At 45.5% G+C, this 26,244-nt stretch overlaps 1 protein-coding gene across 3 annotated transcripts in view; it reads left to right on the forward strand.

Moving 5' to 3' along the window:
* LOC139385815 (nectin cell adhesion molecule 1b) overlaps positions 1–26,244 on the forward strand; it is a 388,964-nt gene that overhangs the window by 296,359 nt on the left and 66,361 nt on the right. For 2 of the 3 annotated variants that reach the window (XM_071131059.1, XM_071131061.1), the window contains exons 7-8: positions 11,243–11,336; positions 20,842–20,928. In XM_071131059.1, the coding sequence (XP_070987160.1) occupies positions 11,243–11,336; positions 20,842–20,928 (181 nt within the window). The remainder of the gene's footprint in view (positions 1–11,242; positions 11,337–20,841; positions 20,929–26,244) is intronic. The other variant, XM_071131062.1, reaches the window with a different exon arrangement.

Raw genomic sequence — 26,244 nt, forward strand, 5'->3', positions numbered from 1 at the left:
ATAGAGATGGTTATATAGTTAAAGATATGCTTATATAGTTATAAATATGATATATCGTTATTTATATATGGATATATAGTTATAAACATGTATATCTAGTTATAGATATTGTTATATGGTTATACATTTTTGTCGGCCACAGTCGTGTTGATAAATATGGGGCAAATGGTTTGATCAAGGCATAAACCTGCTTGACAAACTGACAGACTGATCTTACTTGAATATTCTCTTTAGAAAATCTGCTTTACTTCAAACCAGGGATCCCAATATCAGCTACTTTTTTTGTCAACGTGTCCCTAAAAGTAACTTTCCATTTTTGTAAAATCCCTGTCACAAATGAATATTTTCTGTTTAGGGATTACTCATGTTTTTACCTGGCTATCCCCCCTTAACCTCCCTGAGCATTCTGTAGTGTGCCGACCGTGGAGGAGGAAGGTCTTCAAGATGGAGTCTCAGAAGAGAGCAGAGGGAACAGGCTGAACCACAGCTGTTCAGTAGAGAGCAGAGGGAACAGGCTGAACCACAGCTGTTCAGTAGAGAGCAGAGGGAACAGGCTGAACCGCAGCTGTTCAGTAGAGAGCAGAGGGAACAGGCTGAACCACAGCTGTTCAGTAGAGAGCAGAGGGAACAGGCTGAACCGCAGCTGTTCAGTAGAGAGCAGAGGGAACAGGCTGAACCACAGCTGTTCAGTAGAGAGCAGAGGGAACAGGCTGAACCGCAGCTGTTCAGTAGAGAGCAGAGGGAACAGGCTGAACCACAGCTGTTCAGTAGAGAGCAGAGGGAACAGGCTGAACCACAGCTGTTCAGTAGAGAGCAGAGGGAACAGGCTGAACCACAGCTGTTCAGCAGAGAGCAGAGGGAACAGGCTGAACCACAGCTGTTCAGTAGAGAGCAGAGGGAACAGGTTGAACCACAGCTGTTCAGTAGAGAGCAGAGGGAACTGGTTGAACCGCAGCTGTTCAGTAGAGAGCAGAGGGAACTGGTTGAACCACAGCTGTTCAGTAGAGAGCAGAGGGAACAGGCTGAACCGCAGCTGTTCAGTAGAGAGCAGAGGGAACAGGCTGAACCACAGCTGTTCAGTAGAGAGCAGAGGGAACAGGCTGAACCGCAGCTGTTCAGTAGAGAGCAGAGGGAACAGGCTGAACCACAGCTGTTCAGTAGAGAGCAGAGGGAACAGGCTGAACCACAGCTGTTCAGTAGAGAGCAGAGGGAACAGGCTGAACCACAGCTGTTCAGCAGAGAGCAGAGGGAACAGGCTGAACCACAGCTGTTCAGTAGAGAGCAGAGGGAACAGGTTGAACCACAGCTGTTCAGTAGAGAGCAGAGGGAACTGGTTGAACCACAGCTGTTCAGTAGAGAGCAGAGGGAACTGGTTGAACCACAGCTGTTCAGTAGAGAGCAGAGGGAACTGGTTGAACCACAGCTGTTCAGTAGAGAGCAGAGGGAACAGGCTGAACCACAGCTGTTCAGTAGAGAGCAGAGGGAACTGGTTGAACCACAGCTGTTCAGTAGAGAGCAGAGGGAACTGGCTGAACCGCAGCTGTTCAGTAGAGAGCAGAGGGAACAGGCTGAACCACAGCTGTTCAGTAGAGAGCAGAGGGAACAGGCTGAACCGCAGCTGTTCAGTAGAGAGCAGAGGGAACAGGCTGAACCACAGCTGTTCAGTAGAGAGCAGAGGGAACAGGCTGAACCACAGCTGTTCAGTAGAGAGCAGAGGGAACAGGCTGAACCACAGCTGTTCAGCAGAGAGCAGAGGGAACAGGCTGAACCACAGCTGTTCAGTAGAGAGCAGAGGGAACAGGTTGAACCACAGCTGTTCAGTAGAGAGCAGAGGGAACTGGTTGAACCACAGCTGTTCAGTAGAGAGCAGAGGGAACTGGTTGAACCACAGCTGTTCAGTAGAGAGCAGAGGGAACTGGTTGAACCACAGCTGTTCAGTAGAGAGCAGAGGGAACAGGCTGAACCACAGCTGTTCAGTAGAGAGCAGAGGGAACTGGTTGAACCACAGCTGTTCAGTAGAGAGCAGAGGGAACTGGTTGAACCACAGCTGTTCAGTAGAGAGCAGAGGGAACAGGCTGAACCACAGCTGTTCAGTAGAGAGCAGAGGGAACTGGTTGAACCACAGCTGTTCAGTAGAGAGCAGAGGGAACTGGTTGTAACTCATGGTTCTCTGCTCTTCTGTTTCTCTTCCTGGTCATTGCTTGGTCTCCACAATGCTCTGGTGAGCTGGGGCTACAGCTGCTTGTTGTTTTTCATTTGTGTCTTCCTATCACAAAGTCACGCTGGCTGGCTGCTTCCCCATCCTATGTAGCTTTATGTACATACACACTACAGAAGTTGTTGTTGTGACTGATCAGAGATGCTACCTCATGCAACTTCAGGTTGCTGGTGTTGTTGATCAAAGTGTTGTTTTCTCCCGTTAGTGGAGGTGCACATTGTTAGCTGTTGATGTAGGTCTGAGTTTACAACAAGACCAGTTAATTGTGGAGGCACGTTTAAACATGACAGCGTGTAACTTACTCTCAGTAGATATCCTTATGTTATTCTGGGAATTTAAATTCCAACACAGTACTGTAGCGTCAGTAACTAGCTAATTCCTCCACCTATGGAAAACATATCCCACTACTACTATTGTTACTACTACTACTACTACAAAGGTATCACTCCCTGGCCATAGAGAGGCTTTTTCTTCTCTATTTTGGTTAGGCCAGGGTGTGACTAGGGTGGGCATTCTATGTCCTTTTTTCTATGTTTTGTATTTCTATGTCTTGGCCTGGTATGGTTCTCAATCAGGGACAGCTGTCTATCGTTGTCTCTGGTTGAGAACCATACTTAGGTACCCTTTTCCCCCACCTGTTTTGTGGGAAGTTAACTTTGACTTTGTTCAGGGCACCTAGCTCAAAGCGTCACGGTCTGGTTTTGTTCTTTTGTTTTGTCGGCGTCATTTTTAATAAAGAGAAAATGTATGCTTACCATGCTGCACATTGGTCCAGTCCTTCAGCCAGCCGTGACAGAACTTCCCACCACCAACGGACCAAGCAGCATGGTAAGGTGGACTCCAGGACATGGGAGGAAGTTCATGATGGTTATTTCCTTGTTTCCAGACAGTTCATGATGGTTATTTCCTTGTTTCCAGACAGTTCGTGTTGGTTATTTCCTTGTTTCCAGACAGTTCGTGTTGGTTATTTCCTTGTTTCCAGACAGTTCGTGATGGTTATTTCCTTGTTTCCAGACAGTTCGTGTTGGTTGTTTCCAGACAGTTCGTGTTGGTTATTTCCTTGTTTCCAGACAGTTCGTGTTGGTTATTTCCTTGTTTCCAGACAGTTCGTGTTGGTTATTTCCTTGTTTCCAGACAGTTCGTGTTGGTTATTTCCTTGTTTCCAGACAGTTCATGATGGTTATTTCCTTGTTTCCAGACAGTTCGTGTTGGTTATTTCCTTGTTTCCAGACAGTTCGTGTTGGTTGTTTCCAGACAGTTCGTGTTGGTTATTTCCTTGTTTCCAGACAGTTTGTGTTGGTTGTTTCCAGACAGTTTGTGTTGGTTGTTTCCAGACAGTTCGTGTTGGTTGTTTCCTTGTTTCCAGACAGTTCGTGTTGGTTATTTCCTTGTTTCCAGACAGTTCGTGTTGGTTATTTCCTTGTTTCCAGACAGTTCGTGTTGGTTTTTTCCTTGTTTCCAGACAGTTCGTGTTGGTTGTTTCCAGACAGTTCGTGTTGGTTGTTTCCAGACAGTTCGTGTTGGTTGTTTCCTTGTTTCCAGACAGTTCGTGTTGGTTATTTCCTTGTTTCCAGACAGTTCGTGTTGGTTATTTCCTTGTTTCCAGACAGTTCGTGTTGGTTATTTCCTTGTTTCCAGACAGTTTGTGTTGTATTTTTCCTTGTTTCCAGACAGTTCGTGATGGTTATTTCCTTGTTTCCAGACAGTTCGTGTTGGTTGTTTCCAGACAGTTCGTGTTGGTTATTTCCTTGTTTCCAGACAGTTCGTGTTGGTTATTTCCTTGTTTCCAGACAGTTCGTGTTGGTTATTTCTTTGTTTCCAGACAGTTCGTGTTGGTTATTTCCTTGTTTCCAGACAGTTCGTGTTGGTTATTTCCTTGTTTCCAGACAGCTCGTGTTGGTTATTTCCTTGTTTCCAGACAGTTCGTGTTGATTATTTCCAGACAGTTTGTGTTGGTTGTGTCCAGACAGTTCGTGTTGGTTATTTCCTTGTTTCCAGACAGTTCGTGTTGGTTGTTTCCAGACAGTTCGTGTTGGTTATTTCCTTGTTTCCAGACAGTTCGTGTTGGTTGTTTCCAGACAGTTCGTGTTGGTTGTTTCCAGACAGTTCGTGTTGGTTGTTTCCAGACAGTTCGTGTTGGTTGTTTCCAGACAGTTCGTGTTGGTTGTTTCCTTGTTTCCAGACAGTTCGTGTTGGTTATTTCCTTGTTTCCAGACAGTTCGTGTTGGTTATTTCCTTGTTTCCAGACAGTTCGTGTTGGTTATTTCCTTATTTCCAGACAGTTCGTGTTGGTTATTTCCAGACAGTTTGTGTTGGTTGTTTCCAGACAGTTCGTGTTGGTTGTTTCCTTGTTTCCAGACAGTTCGTGTTGGTTGTTTCCAGACAGTTCGTGTTGGTTGTTTCCAGACAGTTCATGTTGGTTGTTTCCAGACAGTTCGTGTTGGTTGTTTCCAGACAGTTCGTGTTGGTTGTTTCCAGACAGTTCGTGTTGGTTGTTTCCAGACAGTTCGTGTTGGTTGTTTCCTTGTTTCCAGACAGTTCGTGTTGGTTATTTCCAGACAGTTCGTGTTGGTTATTTCCTTGTTTCCAGACAGTTCGTGTTGGTTGTTTCCAGACAGTTCGTGTTGGTTATTTCCTTGTTTCCAGACATTTCGTGTTGGTTGTTTCCAGACAGTTCGTGTTGGTTATTTCCTTGTTTCCAGACAGTTCGTGTTGGTTGTTTCCAGACAGTTCGTGTTGGTTGTTTCCAGACAGTTCGTGTTGGTTGTTTCCAGACAGTTCGTGTTGGTTGTTTCCAGACAGTTCGTGTTGGTTATTTCCTTGTTTCCAGACAGTTCGTGTTGGTTATTTCCAGACAGTTCGTGTTGGTTCTTTCCTTGTTTCCAGACTTTTCGTGTTGGTTATTTCCAGACAGTTCGTGTTGGTTATTTCCTTGTTTCCAGACAGTTCGTGTTGGTTGTTTCCAGACAGTTCGTGTTGGTTGTTTCCTTGTTTCCAGCATGAACTGTCTGGAAACAAGGAAATAACCAACATGAACTGTCTGGAAACAAGGTGATACATAGTGAAAATAACCAGCATGAAAGAACGAGTTAAGAGGCCCAAACTGCTCTGCCCATTAAAGAGGCAGCTTGGCCTTGTGGAAAGGTCATGTTACTTGCTTGTGTGTGTGATCGTGTGTTGTCAATGTAAAGGGTTGGGGGAGAGAGAATGCATGTACACTCTTAGAAAAAACGGTTCCAAAATGGTTCTTCAAAATAAATGACAAAAAATTATCAGATGTTTTTGGTCACATACACATATTTAGCAGATGTTATTGCGGGTGTACCGAAATGCTTGTGCTTCTAGCTCTGACATTGCATAAATATCTCACAAGTAATATCTAAAGATTTCACAACATATACCCTAACTACACATACATCTAAGTAAGGAATGGATTAAGAATATATACTGTACATGTATGTCAGAGTGGCATTGGACTAAGATACCGTAGAATAGTATAGAGAACAGTTTATACATATGAGATGGGGGATGCAACATTCACACACAATTAAAGTGACTAAGATACCGTAGAATAGTATAGAGAACAGTTTATACATATGAGATCGGGGATGCAACATTCACACACAATTAAAGTGACTAAGATAAATTAGAATAGTATAGAGAACAGTTTACACACATGAGATGAGTAATGCAAGATACGGAGACATTATTAAAATGGCTAGTGATCCATTTATAAGAGTGGCCAGTGATTCCTAATCTATAACTCTGTGTTAGTGATGGCTGTTTACCAGTCTGATGTCCTTGAGATAGAAGCTGACTAGTGATGGCTGTTTAACAGGCCTTGAGATAGAAGCTGACTAGTGGTGGCTGTTTAACAGGCCTTGAGATAGAAGCTGACTAGTGGTGGATGTTTAACAGGCCTTGAGATAGAAGCTGACTAGTGGTGGCTGTTTAACAGGCTGATGGCCTTGAGATAGAAGCTGTTTTTCAGTCTCTCCGTCCCAGCTTTGATGCACCTGTACTGACCTCGCCTTCTGGATGATAGCAGGGTGAACAGGCAGTGGCTCGGGTGGTTGATGTCCTTGACAATCTTTTTGGCCTTCCTATGGTATCGGGTGCTGTAGGTGTGCAGGAGGGTGTGAAGTTTGCCCCCGGTAATGTGTTGTGCAGACCTCACTACCCTCTGGAGAGCTTTGTGGTTGTGGGCGACGCAGTTGCCGTACCAGGTGGTGATACAGCCCGACAGGATGCTCTCAATTGTGCATCCATAAATGTTTGTGGTGTTAAAATTATATGAACATACATTTTTTTAATTGTTGCATGTTGAGTGTATATTTTTGTTCAGTATAAAACCTAAAGGGTTCTTTTCCCCATAGGAGAACCCTTTGAAGAACCATTATTGGGTCCATGTAGAAACCTTTCCAGAGCTCTACCTGGAACCAAAAAGGGTTCGCCATATACATGACGGTGCCGACAGAGATGGCAGCATCGCGACAAGCTCTTAGGAAACTCTGCAGTATTTTGTTTATGTGCTGACCAACTGACCAACATTTTCAACCCTGAGTCTGCAATCCCAACATGTTTTAAGCAGACCACCATAGTCCCTGAGCCCAAGAACACTAGGGTAATCTGCCTAAATGACTACCGACCCGTAGCACTAACGTAGCCATGAAGTGCAGTGAAAGGATCGTCATGGCCCAGATCAACACCATTATCCCAGAAACCCTAGACCCACTCAATTTGCATACACCCTTCCCCCAACAGATCCACAGATGATGCATTCTCTATTGCACTCCACACTGCCCTTTCACACCTGGACAAAAGGAACAGCTATGTGAGAATATTATTCATTAACTACATCTCAGCGTTCAACACCATAGTGCCCTCAAAGCTCATCAATACGCTAAGGATCCTGGGACTAAACACATCCCTCTGCAACTGGATCCTGGACTTCCTGACGGCCGCCCCCAGGTGGTAAGGGTAGGTACCAACACATCCGCCACGCTGATCCTCAACCCTCCTGTACTCCCTGTTCGACCATGACTGCATGGCCAGGCACGACTCCAACACTATCATTAAGTTTGCCGATGACACAACAGTGGTAAGCCTGATCACAGACAACGATGAGAGCCTATAGGGAGGAGGTCAGAGACCTGGCCGTGTGGTGCCAGGACAACAACCTATCCCTCAACGTGATCAAGACAAAGCAGAGGAGGACTACAGGAAAAAGAGAACCGAGCACGCCCCCTTTGTCATCGACGGGGCTGTAGTGGAGCAGGTTGAGAGCTCCAAGCTTCCTGCCATCCAGGACCTCTATACCAGGGGGGTATCAGAGGAAGGCCCTAAAAATTGTCAAAGACTCCAGCCACCCTAGTCATAGACTGTTCTCTCTGCTACTGCATGGCAAGCGGTACCGGAGTGCCAAGTCTAAGTCCAAGAGTCTTCTAAACAGCTTCTACCCCCAAGCCATAAGACTCCTGAACATCTAGTCAAATGGCTACCCATACTATTTGCATTCCCCCCTCTTTTACACCGCTGCTACTCTCTGTTATTATCATCTATGCATAGTCACTTTAATAACTCTACCTACATGTACATATTACCTCAACTAACCATTCCCCCGGGACATTGACTCTTTACCGGTACCCCCCTGTATGTAGTCTCGCTATTGTTATTTCACTTCTGCTCTTATTTTACTTGTTACTTTTATCTCTTATTCTTATCTGTACATTTTTAAACTGCATTGTTGGTTAGCGGCTCATAAGTAAGCATTTTCACTGTAACCTGTTGTATTCGGCGCATGTGACTAAAACAATTTGATTTGATCAGAAAACCAGTCAGTATCTGGTGTGACCACCATTTGCCTCATTTAGTGTGACACGTCTCCTTTGCACAGAGTTTATCAGGCTGTTGATTGTGGCCTGTGGAATGTTGCAATTGTGTTCATTGTCCTTAGCTTATACTTACCCATACAATAACCCTACCACCACCGGGCACAACGTTGACATCAGCATAGTGCTCGCCCACACAACGCCCTACACTTGGTCTGCGGTTGTGAGGCCGGTTGGACGTGTTGCCAAATTTCCTAAAACAATGTTGGAGGTGGCTTATGGTAGAGAAATTAACATTCAAATATTTGGCAATAGCACTGTTGGACATTCCTACAGTCAGCATGCCAAATGCACGCTCAAAACTTGAGACATCTGTGGCATTGTGTTCTGTGACAACTTTTGGAGTGGCCATTTATTGTCCTCAGCACAAGATGCACCTGTGTAATGATCGTGCTGTTTAATCAGCTTCTACATATACCACACCTATCAGGTGGCTGGATTATCTTGGTAAAGGAGAAATGCTCACTAACAGAGATTTTAATAAATCTGTGCACAAAATTTGAGAAAAATAAGGGACCAACACTTTAAATGTTGCATTTATATAGGTCCACAGACGATGCAATCTCAACCACACTGCACACTGCCCTAACCCATCTGGACAAGAGGAATACCTATGTGAGAATGCTGTTCATCGACTACAGCTCGGCATTCAACACCATAGTACCCTCCAAGCTCGTCATCAAGCTCGAGACCCTGGGTCTCGACCCCGCCCTGTGCAACTGGGTACTGGACTTCCTGACGGGCCGCCCCCAGGTGGTGAGGGTAGGCAACAACATCTCCTCCCCGCTGATCCTCAACACTGGGGCCCCACAAGGTTGCGTTCTGAGCCCTCTCCTGTACTCCCTGTTCACCCACGACTGCGTGGCCACGCACGCCTCCAACTCAATCATCAAGTTTGCGGACGACACAACAGTGGTAGGCTTGATTACCAACAACGATGAGACGGCCTACAGGGAGGAGGTGAGGGCCCTCGGAGTGTGGTGTCAGGAAAACAACCTCACACTCAACGTCAACAAAACTAAGGAGATGATTGTGGACTTCAGGAAACAGCAGAGGGAACACCCCCCTATCCACATCGATGGAACAGTAGTGGAGAGGGTAGCAAGTTTTAAGTTCCTCGGCATACACATCACAGACAAACTGAATTGGTCCACTCACACAGACAGCATCGTGAAGAAGGCGCAGCAGCGCCTCTTCAACCTCAGGAGGCTGAAGAAATTCGGCTTGTCACCAAAAGCACTCACAAACTTCTACAGATGCACAATCGAGAGCATCCTGGCGGGCTGTATCACCGCCTGGTATGGCAACTGCACCGCCCTCAACCGTAAGGCTCTCCAGAGGGTAGTGAGGTCTGCACAACGCATCACCGGGGGCAAACTACCTGCCCTCCAGGACACCTACACCACCCGATGTCACAGGAAGGCCATAAAGATCATCAAGGACATCAACCACCCGAGCCACTGCCTGTTCACCCCGCTATCATCCAGAAGGCGAGGTCAGTACAGGTGCATCAAAGCTGGGACCGAGAGACTGAAAAACAGCTTCTATCTCAAGGCCATCAGACTGTTAAACAGCCACCACTAACACTGAGTGGCTGCTGCCAACACACTGACACTGACTCAACTCCAGCCACTTTAATAATGGGAATTGATGGGAAATGATGTAAATATATCACTAGCCACTTTAAACAATGCTACCTTATATAAATGTTACTTACCCTACATTATTCATCTCATACGCATACGTATATACTGTACTCTATATCATCGACGGTATCCTTATGTAATACATGTATCACTAGCCACTTTATACTATACTATGCCACTTTGTTTACATACTCATCTCATTTGTACATACTGTACCCGATACCATCTACTGTATCTTGCCTATGCTGCTCTGTACCATCACTCATTCATATATCCTTATGTACATATTCTTTATCCCCTTACACTGTGTACAAGACAGTAGTTTTGGAATTGTTAGTTAGATTACTTGTTATTACTGCATTGTCGGAACTAGAAGCACAAGCATTTCGCTACACTCGCATTAACATCTGCTAACCATGTGTATGTGACAAATAAAATTTGATTTTGATTTATATTTTTATTCAGTGCAGATATCACCTTTGTGTAGGTATAGGTACACAGCTCTCTGTCTTCTGGTTCATTCAGGTAGTTTAATGTCCCACCCTGTTGGGGCAGCATCAGGGTATTAATGTACCACCCTGTTGGGGCAGCATCAGGTAGTTTAATGTCCCTCCCTGTTGGGGCAGCATAAGGTAGTTTAATGTCCCTCCCTGTTGGGGCAGCATCGGGGGTTGTATTGTCCTACCCTGTTTGATCTGGAAGGCTTGTCTGTAGTTTGTCTTAGATTTGATCTGGACGGCTTGTCTGTGGTTTGTCTTAGATTTGATCTGGAAGGCTTGTCTGTAGTTTGCCTTAGATTTGATCTGGAAGGCTTGTCTGTAGTTTGTCTTAGATTTGATCTGGAAGGCTTGTCTGTAGTTTGCCTTAGATTTGATCTGGAAGGCTTGTCTGTAGTTTGCCTTTGGCGAAAAGTTGAAAAAGCGCTCAAAGAACTTTGATTAAAAACAACAACAATAACAGCAGTCTAAAATGGTTAACTTTATGTTAACAACAGAGACATACAGTATCAGTCCCAGGAAGAGATCAGGAGGTCAGATTGAGCCAGAGTATATCCATGTTACGGTGTTCAGTGTGAGATACTAGAAACTAGCGGACTACACAGCCTGTCCGTCCTGAGGACTTGACTCATAATGGTCAGTCTCCCTGCACCATCACACTCCTCCCTTCCCTCATCCCCTCACCTCAGAGTCCAATCAGCCAATCGCAGTCCGGTCTGGTCTCATTAGATCAGTCAGTCATCCAAAAGGGCAGAAAAGGTGGACAAACAGGAAATGGCTGCTGCTGGCCCCACGGTCGGTCGGAACACGATGGTTGATGTCTGTCAGAACTCCGTCCTAACGATGGGGGGAAGAGGGAAGAGGGAGAGAGAGACCAAGGCAAGTGCAGCCAGACAGGTTGAGTGGTGTGAGCGGGCTCGAATGGTAGAGGTGGAAAGCCCTCACTGTGCAGAGTGTAATGTTCTTCTTCTCACCCCTCTGTGATAACAGGACCGACCTCCCGCCCGCCCACAAGCCGGCCCCTCCCCCGCCCAAAAAGAGGAGCAGTGATTTGAAGGGCCACTTGACATCCGATGACATCCAGGTAAGATCCTCCTCAAACTACCCGCTCAGTGTCCCAAATGGGAGTCTATTCCCTTTATAGGCCATATGTGTCCTGGTCTAAAGTAGTGCTCTATATAGGGAATAGGGTATTTTTTATAGGGTAATAGGGTATTTTTTTGAGGGAACATTGATTGTGTGGATCATATAATAAACGGTGTCCCCTTGTATTCTCTCTGTACTGTAAATCCCTCTTTTCCTCATCCCTCTCTATTTCCTTTGTATGTTGTTTTCCTGTGTTGTGAGTAGATCTATTCTTTGGTTGCATGTTTAGTCACAGTATTGTTTTCAACGTTAGATTTGGACGCATTGTCAATGAGCGCTGATTAAGATGATCAGAAGTGCATTACAGTGGCTTGGAAACACAATACCATTCAAAAGAAGACATAGTAAGAAAACATTTTGTCATAATTTTGATGTCGCCAGAATGACTTTAGATGCAGTATAGCGTTAGCTAGCTAGCTAAGATTGAGGGGAAGACACTGGATTTTAGTTAGCTAATGTTAGCATTGCTAGCATTTTTTTGTTTGTCGATTTGCTAGCTAATGACAACATTCCCATCTGTGTAAAATACATTTGACAACATGATAATGCTGGCAAAGTTGTTTCCTTCTAATTATTTGACTACTTTATCAATGCCATTGTATTTTCAGGCTTTATAGTGTAATTTAGAATAAACAGTCATTAGCCTCTGTCCAGAATGACTGGGCTTATCACATCTTTAGAGCACCACTATGGCTCCACCAGTAGAGGGTGGCTTGAGAACGTTCATTACAGTGACTAAGTGACGGAGGTGCAACCTATGGATGTATAGAGTAATGCTGAATAGTGCCATAAAAGTGAATGATGTTTGATGTTAGACATGAAGTGATAGCTTAATCCAAAAGCTTAATCGCTCTTTTCCTGAATAGATATTTCTCTGAATTATGACATAGCCAAGGAACTATTGTTGAAACTATTGTTGAAAATCTATTTTGAAACTGTCTTTGCTAAAAGAGCACCTCACATCAAAACATTTCATTTCAGTCACATCAAATCATTAGCTATAACTCTTCTCCATGCTAAACACCAGCCTGACACATCAACAAACTCATTCTGCTCTCTCCAGCGCTGGAACAAAATATGATAGGATGCTGTTATCTTCTCTCTCAACTTGACTTCCCTTTTTCCTCCACCAGTCACATGGAATCTTTAATATTGGCGCGTTAGAAAGCTATAAAAGGACATACAGATCGTTTTCAGAGACATTTACTGAGGAATATCGTATACTGTATACTGTATACATATATACATATAGATATACATATATATATACAGTGCCTTGCGGAAGTATTCGGCCCCCTTGAACTTTGCGACCTTTTGCCACATTTCAGGTTTCAAACATAAAGATATAAAAGTGTATTTTTTTGTGAAGAATCAACAACAAGTGGGACACAATCATGAAGAGGAACAACATTTATTGGATATTTCAAACTTTTTTAACAAATCAAAAACTGAAAAATTGGGCGTGCAAAATTATTCAGCCCCCTTAAGTTAATACTTTGTAGCGCCACCTTTTGCTGCGATTACAGCTGTAAGTCGCTTTGGGTATGTCTCTATCAGTTTTGCACATCGAGAGACTGAAATGTTTTCCCATTCCTCCTTGCAAAACAGCTCGAGCTCAGTGAGGTTGGATGGAGAGCATTTGTGAACAGCAGTTTTCAGTTCTTTCCACAGATTCTCGATTGGATTTAGGTCTGGACTTTGACTTGGCCATTCTAACACCTGGATATGTTTATTTTTGAACCATTCCATTGTAGATTTTGCTTTATGTTTTGGATCATTGTCTTGTTGGAAGACAAATCTCCGTCCCAGTCTCAGGTCTTTTGCAGACTCCATCAGGTTTTCTTCCAGAATGGTCCTGTATTTGGCTCCATCCATCTTCCCATCAATTTTAACCATCTTCCCTGTCCCTGCTGAAGAAAAGCAGGCCCAAACCATGATGCTGCCACCACCATGTTTGACAGTGGGGATGGTGTGTTCAGCTGTGTTGCTTTTACGCCAAACATAACGTTTTGCATTGTTGCCAAAAAGTTCAATTTTGGTTTCATCTGACCAGAGCACCTTCTTCCACATGTTTGGTGTGTCTCCCAGGTGGCTTGTGGCAAACTTTAAACTACACTTTTTATGGATATCTTTAAGAAATGGCTTTCTTCTTGCCACTCTTCCATAAAGGCCAGATTTGTGCAATATACGACTGATTGTTGTCCTATGGACAGAGTCTCCCACCTCAGCTGTAGATCTCTGCAGTTCATCCAGAGTGATCATGGGCCTCTTGGCTGCATCTCTGATCAGTCTTCTCCTTGTATGAGCTGAAAGTTTAGAGGGACGGCCAGGTCTTGATAGATTTGCAGTGGTCTGATACTCCTTCCATTTCAATATTATCGCTTGCAAAGTGTACCTTGGGATGTTTAAAGCTTGGGAAATATTTTTGTATCCAAATCAGGCTTTAAACTTCTTCACAACAGTATCTCGGACCTGCCTGGTGTGTTCCTTGTTCTTCATGATGCTCTCTGCGCTTTTAACGGACCTCTGAGACTATCACAGTGCAGGTGCATTTATACGGAGACTTGAATACACACAGGTGGATTGTATTTATCATCATTAGTCATTTAGGTCAACATTGGATCATTCAGAGATCCTCACTGAACTTCTGGAGAGAGTTTGCTGCACTGAAAGTAAAGGGGCTGAATAATTTTGCACGCCCAATTTTTCAGTTTTTGATTTGTTAAAAAAGTTTGAAATATCCAATAAATGTCGTTCCACTTCATGATTGTGTCCCACTTGTTGTTGATTCTTCACAAAAAAATACAGTTTTATATGTTTGAAGCCTGAAATGTGGCAAAAGGTCGCAAAGTTCAAGGGGGCCGAATACTTTCGCAAGGCACTGTATTTATATATTGTATGTATACAGCGGTGCGCAACACAAACAAACACACAAACAAACACACAAACAAACACACAAACAAACATCTTTCACAACAAGATGTTGACAGTAACCTTATTGTTACAGGCTGAGGTTTATAACTCATTAGAGCGTAGGGCCGATGTTGTCACCTCGTTAGTCAGTATGTTTTACTCCTGTACTGGTTGTCACCTCGTTAGTCAGTATGTTTTACTCCTGTACTGGTTGTCACATCGTTAGTCAGTATGTGTTACACCTGTACTGGTTGTCATCTCGTTAGTGGGAAGGTGTTTCACCTCTGAAGGCCCAGGTGCTGTTTAAGAGTGGCTGGCCCAGTGCTCCTTTGGTCTTGATAGATGAAGGTTTAACACCTCTAGTTGGTTTGCCTCCTGTCTTTAAGTCTTCCAAGATGACGTAGCTGTCGGACGTGAGTTTTGTCTTGTCCTGTCCCGTGTACATATTTTTTTTACCCTTGTTTTTATTCGTACATATTTTGTATATATTTTAATCTCACTTTCCATCTACAGACTGAATATACTCTCCTGCAACCCGCCTCACCCAATGTGGTATGGATCTGCTATTTTTATACTTTAGAACCGGAACCCCCATCAGAAGCTAGCCAGCTAACTAGCAGCTAGTAGTCAGTTAGCCACTGCTAGCGGTCTTCACTGTTAACTCGGTCACCAGCCAGACTCAGCTCGGTCAATACCTGCCAGTCTGCACAGCGCGATATCAACCCAAAGCATATCGGACAGATTTTTCTCTACCACATCTCCGGATTCCTACCGCAAGCGCTGAACCATTACACCGGATCATCACAGCTAGCTAGCTGATATCAAGTGGCTACTCCTGGCTAACGTCTTTTCACGAAGCAAGCACCAGTTAGCCTTGAGCTAGCCTCCAGGCTAGCCGAAGAGGTCCACCAGCCAATTCTTGGGCTTCAATACCTCTTTTGCAAATTGGCCTGGACCGTTTATTGCCGACACGGAGCCCCACCGATCCATCACAACTGGTCTGTCGACGTAATCGTCCGAGGTGGCTCTTGCGTTGCGACGTCGCCGGAGGCCAATCTGCTAGTTCCGGCCCGCTAGCTGTCTGAATCTCAGTGTCTTCTGCTCGCCTAGCGTAGTAGTAACTGCTGAATCGCCTCACTGACTCATCTATTGCTACTCTTTGGACTCTATGATCACTCGGCTACACATGCCCCTGTCTAATGTCAATATGCCTTGTCTATTGCTGTTTTGGTTAGTGATTGTCTTATTTCACTGTAGAGCCCCTAGCCCTACCCAACAAGCCTTACATGGCCCTTTTGTTCCATCCCCCCACATGCGGTGACCCCACCTGGCTAAACTGGTGCCTCTAGAGATAAAACCTCTCATTGTCACTCAATGCCTAGGTTCACCTCCACTGTACTCATATCCTACCATACCCTTGTCTGTACATTATGCTTTGAATCTATTCTTCCATGCCCATAAATCTGCTCCTTTTACTCTCTGTTCCGAAAGCACTAGACGATCAGTTCTTAAAGCCTCTAGACATACCCTGCTGGTCATCAATCCAATCAATCAAATGTATTTATCAAGCCCTCTTACTTCAGCTGATGTCACAAAGTGCTATACAGAAACTCAGCCTAGAACCCCAAACAGCAAGCAATGCAGGTGTAGAAGCACGGTTAGAAAGGCCAGAACCTATGAAGAAACCTAGAGAGGAACCAGGCTCTGAGGGGTGGCCAGTCCTCTTCTGACTGTCCGGGTGGAGATTATAACAGAGCATGGCCAAGATGTTCAAATGTTCATAGATGACCAGCAGGGTCAAATAATAATAATCACAGTGGTTGTAGAGCGTGCAACATGTCAGCGCCTCAGGAGTAAATGTCAGTTGGCTTTTCATAGCCGATCATTCAGCGTATGTCTACCCCTCCTGCTGTCTCAGGGTTCCATAGCCGCATGCAGAACAGTTTATACTGGAGCAGCAGCGTGGACTGGGGACAGCAAGGAGTCATCATGCCAGATAGTCCTGAGGCATGTTCTTATGGCTCAGGTCCTCTGAGAGAGAAATAAAGAATTAGAGAGAGCATACTTAAATTCACACAGGACACCGGATAAGACAGGAGAAATACTCCAGATATAACAGACTGACCCTAGCCCCCCGACACAAACTAGTGCAGCATAAATACTGGAGGCTGAGACGAGGGGTCGGGAGACACTGTGGCCCCATTTGACGATATCCCCGGACAGGGCCAAACAGGCAGGATATAACCCCACCCACTTTGCCAAAGCACAGCCCCCACACGCTAGAGGGATATCTTCAACCACCAACTTACCATCCTGAGACAAGGCCGAGTATAGCCCACAAAGATCTCCCCCGTGGCACAACCCAAGGAGGGGGGGGGGGCGCCAACCTGGACAGGAAGATCACGTCAGTGACTCAACCCACTCAAGTGACGCACCCCTCCTAGGGACGGCATGGAAGAGCACCAGTAAGCCAGTGACTCAGCCCCTGTAATAGGGTTAGAGGCAGAGAATCTCAGTGGAGAGAGGGGAACCGGCCAGGCAGAGACAGCAAGAGCGGTTCGTTGCTCCAGAGCCTTTCCGTTCATCTTCACACTCCTGGGCCAGACTACACTCAATCATAGGACCTACTGGGAGAGTCTTCAATAAAGACTTAAAGATATAAAGGTTGAGACCGAGTCTGAGTCTCTCACATGGGTAGGCCATAAAAATGGAGCTCTATAGGAGAAGGCCCTGCCTCCAGCTGTTTGCTTAGAAATTCTAGGGACCGCAACGAGGCCTGCGTCTTGTGACCGTAGCTTACGTGTAGGTATGTATGGCAGGACCAAATCGGAAAGATAGGTAGGAGAAGGCCATGTAGTGCTTTGTAGGGTTAGCAGTAAAACCTTGAAATCAGCCCTTGCCTTACCAGGAAGCCAGATACACCTTTGCTGTCTTCAACCAGGACCTCAGCAATCACTGCCTCATTGCCTGCGTCGACCACCCCTCATCACTGTCAAATGCTCCCAAAAACACTTCAGCGAGCAGGCCTCTCTAATCGACCTGGCCCGGGTATCCTGGAAGGATTTCGATCTCATCCCATCACTAGAGGATGCCTGGTTGCTCTTTAAAAGTGTTTTACTCGCCATCTTAAACAAGCATGCCCCATTCAAAAAATGGAGAACTAAGAACCAATTTTGCCCTTGGTTCACCCCAGACTTGACTGCCCTTGACCATCACATTAACATCCTGTGTTGTTCTGCATTAACATCGAATAGCCCCCATGATACGCAACTTTTCAGGGTAGTCAGTAACCAATATACATAGTCAGGTAGGAAATACATTTGCATCCTGTAGCCCTAATTGCAATTAGTTTCGGGACACTGTGAAGTCCACTGAGAATAAGAACACCTCCTCCCAGCTGCCCACTGCACCGAGGCTAGGAAACACTGTCACCACTGATAAATCTACGATAATCGATCATTTTAATAAGCATTTTTCTTAATGGCTGGCAATGCTTTCCACCTGTTTACCCCTACCCCGGTCAACAGCCTTGCACCCCCCACAGCAACTTGCCCAAGCCTCCTCCATTTCTCCTTCACCCAAATCCAGACATCTGATGTTCTGAAAGAGCTGGAAAATCTGGATCCCTACAAATGAGCTGGGCTAGACAATCTGGACCCTCTCTTAACTAAACTACTGAAAGAGCTGCTTCCTGTGCTTGGCCCTCCTATGTTGAACATAATAAACGGCTCTCTATCCACCGGATGTGTACCAAACTCACTAAAAGTGGCAGTAATAAAGCCTCTCTTGAAAAAGCCAAACCTTGACACAGAAAATATAAAAAACTATCGGCCTATATCGAATCTTCCATTACTCTCAAACATTTTTTGAAAAAGCTGCTGCATAGCAACTCACTGCCTTCCTGAAGACAAACAATGTATACGGAATGCTTCAGTCTGGTTTTAGACCCGATCATAGCACTGAGACGGCACTTGTGAAGGTTGTAAATTATATTTTAATGGTGTCAGACCAAGGCTCTGCATCTGTCCCTGTGCTCCTAGACCAGGGTTGGGCAACTCCAGTCCTCGAGGGCCTGATTGGTGACACAGCTTTGCCCCAGCTAACACACCTGACTCCAATAATCACCTAATCATGATCTTCAGTTTAGAATGCAATTAGTTTATTAATCAGCTGTGTTTGCTAGGGATGGAAAAAAGTGTGACACCAATCAGGAGTTGCCCACCCCTGTACTAGACCATAGTGCTGCTTTTGACACCATCGATCACAACATTATTTTGGAGAGATTGAACAACCTAATTGGTCCACATGAAAAAGTTATTGCCTGGTTTAGATTTTATCTGTCGGAAAGATATATTAGTTTGTCTCTGTGGATGGTTTGTTAAAGGTATAAATCAATACGTATCTGCGTTGTGTCCCACCACCCGCCAACCCCTCTTTTACGCTACTGCTACTCTCTGTTCATCATATATTCATAGTCACTTTAACCATATCTACATGTACATACTACCTCAATCAGCCTGACTAACCGGGCTATCTGCATTGTGTCCCACCACCCGCCAACCCCTCTTTTACGCTACTGCTACTCTCTGTTCATCATATATGCATAGTCACTTTAACCATATCTACATGTACATACTACCTCAATCAGCCTGACTAACCAGGCTATCTGCATTGTGTCCCACCACCCGCCAACCCCTCTTTTACGCTACTGCTACTCTCTGTTCATCATATATGCATAGTCACTTTAACCATATCTACATGTACATACTACCTCAATCAGCCTGACTAACCAGGCTATCTGCATTGTGTCCCACCACCCGCCAACCCCTCTTTTACGCTACTGCTACTCTCTGTTCATCATATATGCATAGTCACTTTAACCATATCTACATGTACATACTACCTCAATCAGCCTGACTAACCGGGCTATCTGCATTGTGTCCCACCACCCGCCAACCCCTCTTTTACGCTACTGCTACTCTCTGTTCATCATATATGCATAGTCACTTTAACCATATCTACATGTACATACTACCTCAATCAGCCTGACTAACCAGGCTATCTGCATTGTGTCCCACCACCCGCCAACCCCTCTTTTACGCTACTGCTACTCTCTGTTCATCATATATGCATAGTCACTTTAACCATATCTACATGTACATACTACCTCAATCAGCCTGACTAACCGGGCTATCTGCATTGTGTCCCACCACCCGCCAACCCCTCTTTTACGCTACTGCTACTCTCTGTTCATCATATATGCATAGTCACTTTAACCATATCTACATGTACATACTACCTCAATCAGCCTGACTAACCGGGCTATCTGCATTGTGTCCCACCACCCGCCAACCCCTCTTTTACGCTACTGCTACTCTCTGTTCATCATATATGCATAGTCACTTTAACCATATCTACATGTACATACTACCTCAATCAGCCTGACTAACCAGGCTATCTGCATTGTGTCCCACCACCCGCCAACCCCTCTTTTACGCTACTGCTACTCTCTGTTCATCATATATGCATAGTCACTTTAACCATATCTACATGTACATACTACCTCAATCAGCCTGACTAACCGGTGTCTGTTTATAGCCTTGCTACTTTTATAGCCTCGCTACTGTATATAGCCTGTCTTTTTACTGTTGTTTTATTTCTTTACCTACCGATTGTTCACCTAATACCTTTTTTGCACTATTGGTTAGAGCCTGTAAGTAAGCATTTCACTGTAAGGTCGGCACACCTGACAAATAAACTTTGATTTGATTTACGTTCCTCAAGGTTCCATTTTAGGACCACTACTGTTTTCACTATATATTCTACATCTTGCTGATGTCATTCAGAAACACAATGTCAACCTTCTCTGCTATGTGGACGACACACAGCTGTACATTTCGATAAAACATGGTGAAGCCCTAAAATTGCCTTCCCTGGAAGCCTGTGTTTTAAAGACCTGCTGTTTTCAACTCTCTAGAGACAGCAGGAGCGGTAGAGACACTCTGAATGATCGGCTATGAAAAGTCACCTGATATTTACTCCTGAGATACTGACCTGTTGCACCCTGTACAACCCTGCTGGTCATCTATGAACGTTTGAACACCTTGAAGTACGATCTGGCCTTAATGGCCATGTACTCTTAATCTCCACCCGGCACAGCCAGAGGACTGGCCACCCCTTGGACCCTGCTTCCTATCTAGGTTTCTTCCTAGGTTTCTGTCTTTCTAGGGAGTTTTTCCTAGCCAACGTGCTTCTACATCTGCATTGCTTGCTGTTTGGGGTTTTAGGCTGGGCTTCGGTATAGTACTTTGACATCTGCTGATGTAAGAAGGGCTTTATTAATGATTGACATTTGATTTATGACCCTCCATCCATCCTGTGGTAATTGTCATATATTGTATACATATAAGAAGTGAATAAGAAGTGAAATCACTGTGGTCTGAGTGACTAGGTCTGTTCTACTGATAATATTTCTATGGGGTCTCCATTTTCACATTACTCCACTCTGAGCTGTGGTGTTTCCTGTGTAGGTGCTTACCCTGGACAAGAAGCTTCCTCTGCAGCCTCCATATTACGACATGGTACCCACTGAGTCAACACCCTTCACTAACAAGCCGGTGAGTAGAGCAGCCTTGACCAAGGTGAACAGGTGTATAGGCCAGGTCTTCAGGGTACTGCAGAGCCATGTTGTACAGGTGTATAGGGTAAAGCAGAGCCATGTTGTACAGGTGTACAGGGTACTACAGAGCCATGTTGTACAGGGTACTACAGAGCCATGTTGTACAGGGTACTACAGAGCCATGTTATACAGGGTACTACAGGGACATGTTGTACAGGGTACTACAGAGCCATGTTATACAGGTGTACAGGGTACTACAGAGCATTGTTGCACAGGTGTACAGGGTACTATAGAGCCATGTTGTACATGTGTATAGGCCAGGTGTTCAGGGTACTGCAGAGCCATGTTGTACAGGTGTACAGGGTACTACAGAGCCATGTTGTACAGGTGTACAGGGTACTGCAGAGCCATGTTGGACAGGTGTATAGGCCAGGTGTACAGGGTACTGCAGAGCCATGTTGTACAGGTGTGCAGGGTACTACAGAGCCATGTTGTACAGGTGTATAGGCCAGGTGTACAGGGTACTACAGAGCCATGTTGTACAGGTGTGCAGGGTACTACAGAGCCATGTTGTACAGGTGTATAGTCCAGGTGTACAGGGTACTACAGAGCCATGTTGTACAGGTGTGCAGGGTACTACAGAGCCATGTTGTACAGGTGTATAGGCCAGGTGTACAGGGTACTACAGAGCCATGGTGTACAGGTGTATAGGCCAGGTGTTCAGGGTACTACAGAGCCATGTTGTACAGGTGTATAGGACAGGTGTACAGGGTACTGCAGAGCCATGTTGTGCAGGTGTACAGGGTACTACAGAGCCATGTTGTACAGGTGTTTAGGCCAGGTGTACAGGGTACTACAGAGCCATGTTGTACAGGTGTTTAGGCCAGGTGTACAGGGTACTACAGAGCCATGTTGTACAGGTGTATAAGTCAGGTGTACAGGGTACTACAGAGCCATGTTGTACAGGTGTATAGGCCAGGTGTGCAGGGTACTACAGAGCCATGTTGTACAGGTGTACAGGGTACTGCAGAGCCATGTTGTACAGGTTTACAGGGTACTACATAGCAATGTTGTACAGGTGTATAGGCCATGTGTTCAGGGTACTACAGAGCCATGTTGTACAGGTATATAGCCCAGGTGTTCAGGGTACTACAGAGCCATGTTGTACAGGGTACTACAGAGCCATGTTGTACAGGTATATAGGCCAGGTTTACAGGGTACTACAGAGCCATGTTGTACAGGTGTATAGGCCAGGTGTACAGGATACTACAGTGCCATGTTGTACAGGTGTTCAGGGTACAGCAGAGCCATGTTGTACAGGTGTTCAGGGCACTGCAGATCCATGTTGTACAGGTGTACAGGGTACTATAGAGCCATGTTGTACAGGTTGTACATGGTACTACAGAGCCATGCTGTACAGGGTACTAGAGCCATGTTGTACAGGGTACTACAGAGCCATGTTGTACAGGGTACTACAGAGCCATGTTATACAGGGTACTACAGAGCCATGTTGTACAGGGTACTACAGAGCCATGTTGTACAGGGTACTACAGAGCCATGTTGTACAGGGTACTACAGAGCCATGTTGTACAGGGTACTACAGAGCCATGTTATACAGGGTACTACAGAGCCATGTTTTACAGGGTACTACAGAGCCATGTTGTACAGGGTACTACAGAGCCATGTTGTACAGGGTACTACAGAGCCATGTTGTACAGGGTACTACAGAGCCATGTTGTACAGGGTACTATAGAGCCATGTTGTACAGGGTACTACAGAGCCATGTTGTACAGGTGTATAGGCCAGGTGTACAGGGTACTGCAGAGCCATGTTGTACAGGTGTACAGGGTACTACAGAGCCATGTTGTACAGGGTACTACAGAGCCATGTTATACAGGGTACTTTAGCCATGTTATACAGGGTACTACAGATCCATGTTGTACAGGGTACTAGAGAGCCATGTTGTACAGGGTACTACAGAGCCATGGTGTACAGGGTACTACAGAGCCATGTTGAACAGGTCTATAGGCCATGTGTACAGGGTACTACAGAGCATTGTTGTACAGGTGTACAGGGTACTACAGAGCCATGTTGTAAAGTGTACTACAGAGCCATGTTGTACAGGTGTGCAGGGTACTAAAGAGCCATGTTGTAAAGGTGTATAGACCAGGTGTACAGGGTACAACATTGCCATGTTGTACAGGTGTATAGGCCAGGTGTTCAGGGTACTACAGAGCCATGTTGTACAGGTATATAGGCAAGGTGTTCAGGGTACTACAGAGCCATGTTGTACAGGTGTATAGGACAGGTGTACAGGGTACTGCAGAGCCATGTTGTACAGGTTTACAGGGTACTACAGAGCAATGTTGTACAGGTGTTTAGGCCGGGTGTACAGGTTACTACAGATCCATGTTGTACAGGTGTATAGACCAGGTGTACAGGGTACAACATTGCCATGTTGTACAAGTGTATAGGCCAGGTGTTCAGGGTACTACAGAGCCATGTTGTACAGGTATATAGGCAAGGTGTTCAGGGTACTACAGAGCCATGTTGTACAGGTGTATAGGACAGGTGTACAGGGTACTGCAGAGCCATGTTGTACAGGTTTACAGGGTACTACAGAGCAATGTTGTACAGGTGTTTAGGCCGGGTGTACAGGTTACTACAGATCCATGTTGTACAGGTGTATAGGCCAGGTGTACAGGTTACTACAGATTCATGTTGTACAGGTGTATAGGCCAGGTGTGCAAGATACTACAGAGCCATTTTGTAAAGTGTACTACAGAGCCATGTTGTACAGGTGTACAGGGTACTGCAGAGCCATGTTGTACAGGTTTACAGGGTACTACAGAGCCATGGTGTACAGGTGTATAGGCCATGTGTACAGGGTACTACAGAGCCATGTTGTACAGGGTACTATAGAGCCATGTTGTACAGGGTACTATAGAGCCATGTTGTACAGGGTACTACAGAGCCATGTTGTACAGGTGTATAGGCCAGGTGTACAGGGTACTGCAGAGCCATGTTGTACAGGTGTACAGGGTACTACAGAGCCATGTTGTACAGGGTACTACAGAGCCATGTTATACAGGGTACTTTAGCCATGTTATACAGGGTACTACAGATCCATGTTATACAGGGTACTAGAGAGCCATGTTGTACAGGGTACTACAGAGCCATGGTGTACAGGGTACTACAGAGCCATGTTGAACAGGTCTATAGGCCAGCTGTACAGGGTACTACAGAGCCATGTTGAACAGGTATATAGGCCATGTGTACAGGGTACTACAGAGCATTGTTGTACGGTGTACAGGGTACTACAGAGCCATGTTGTAAAGTGTACTACAGAGCCATGTTGTACAGGTGTGCAGGGTACTAAAGAGCCATGTTGTAAAGGTGTATAGACCAGGTGTACAGGGTACAACATTGCCATGTTGTACTTGTGTATAGGCCAGGTGTTCAGGGTACTACAGAGCCATGTTGTACAGGTATATAGGCAAGGTGTTCAGGGTACTACAGAGCCATGTTGTACAGGTGTATAGGACAGGTGTACAGGGTACTGCAGAGCCATGTTGTACAGGTTTACAGGGTACTACAGAGCAATGTTGTACAGGTGTTTAGGCCGGGTGTACAGGTTACTACAGATCCATGTTGTACAGGTGTATAGGCCAGGTGTACAGGGTACTACAGATTCATGTTGTACAGGTGTATAGGCCAGGTGTACAAGATACTACAGAGCCATTTTGTAAAGTGTACTACAGAGCCATGTTGTACAGGTGTACAGGGTACTGCAGAGCCATGTTGTACAGGTTTACAGGGTACTACAGAGCCATGGTGTACAGGTGTATAGGCCATGTGTACAGGGTACTACAGAGCCATGTTGTACAGGTGTATAGGCCAGGTGTTCAGGGTACTACAGAGCCATGTTGTACAGGGTACTACAGAGCCATGTTATACAGGGTACTACAGAGCCATGTTGTACAGGGTACTACAGAGCCATGTTGTACAGGGTACTACAGAGCCATGTTGTACAGGTGTATAGGCCAGGTGTACAGGGTAATGCAGAGCCATGTTGTACAGGTTTACAGGGTACAGGCCAGGTGTTCAGGGTACTGGAAAGCTATGTTGTACAAGTGTATAGGCCAGGTGTTCAGGGTAAAACAGAGCCATGTTGTACAGGTGTATAGGCCAGGTGTACAGTGTACTACAGAGCCATGTTGTACAGGGTACTACAGAGCCATGTTGTACAGGTGTATAGGCCAGGTGTACAGGGTAATGCAGAGCCATGTTGTACAGGTTTACAGGGTACAGGCCAGGTGTTCAGGGTACTGGAAAGCTATGTTGTACAAGTGTATAGGCCAGGTGTACAGGGTACTACAGAGCCATGTTGGACAGGTGTATAGGCCAGGTGTACAGGGTACTACAGAGCCATGTTGTACAGGTGTACAGGGTACTGCAGAGCCATGGTGTACAGTGTACTGCAGAGCCATGTTGTACAGGTGTATAGGCCATGTGTACAGGGTACTACAGAGCCATGTTGTACAGGTGTATAGGCCAGGTGTTCAGGGTACTACAGAGCCATGTTGTACAGGGTACTACAGAGCCATGTTATACAGTGTACTACAGAGCCATGTTGTACAGGGTACTACAGAGCCATGTTGTACAGGGTACTACAGAGCCATGTTGTACAGGTGTATAGGCCAGGTGTACAGGGTACTGCAGAGCCATGTTGTACAGGTTTACAGGGTACAGGCCAGGTGTTCAGGGTACTGGAAAGCCATGTTGTACAAGTGTATAGGCCAGGTGTTCAGGGTACTACAGAGCCATGTTGAACAGGGTACTACAGAGCCCCGTTATACAGGGTACTACAGAGCCATGTTGTACAGGGTACTACAGAGCCATGTTGTACAGGGTACTACAGAGCCATGTTGTACAGGTGTATAGGCCAGGTGTACAGGGTACTGCGGAGCCATGTTGTACAGGTTTACAGGGTACAGGCCAGGTGTTCAGGGTACTGGAAAGCTATGTTGTACAAGTGTATAGGCCAGGTGTTCAGGGTAAAACAGAGCCATGTTGTACAGGTGTATAGGCCAGGTGTACAGTGTACTACAGAGCCATGTTGTACAGGGTACTGCAGAGCCATGTTGGACAGGTGTATATGCCAGGGTACTGGCCAGGTGTATAGGCCATGTTGTACAGGTGTATAGGCCAGGTGTACAGTGTACTACATAACCATGTTGTACAGGGTACTGCAGAGCCATGTTGGACAGGTGTATAGGCCAGGTGTACAGGGTACTACAGAGCCATGTTGGAC

The sequence above is a fragment of the Oncorhynchus clarkii genome, chromosome 27, assembly GCF_045791955.1.
Source record: "Oncorhynchus clarkii lewisi isolate Uvic-CL-2024 chromosome 27, UVic_Ocla_1.0, whole genome shotgun sequence".
Lineage (NCBI taxonomy): Eukaryota > Metazoa > Chordata > Actinopteri > Salmoniformes > Salmonidae > Oncorhynchus > Oncorhynchus clarkii.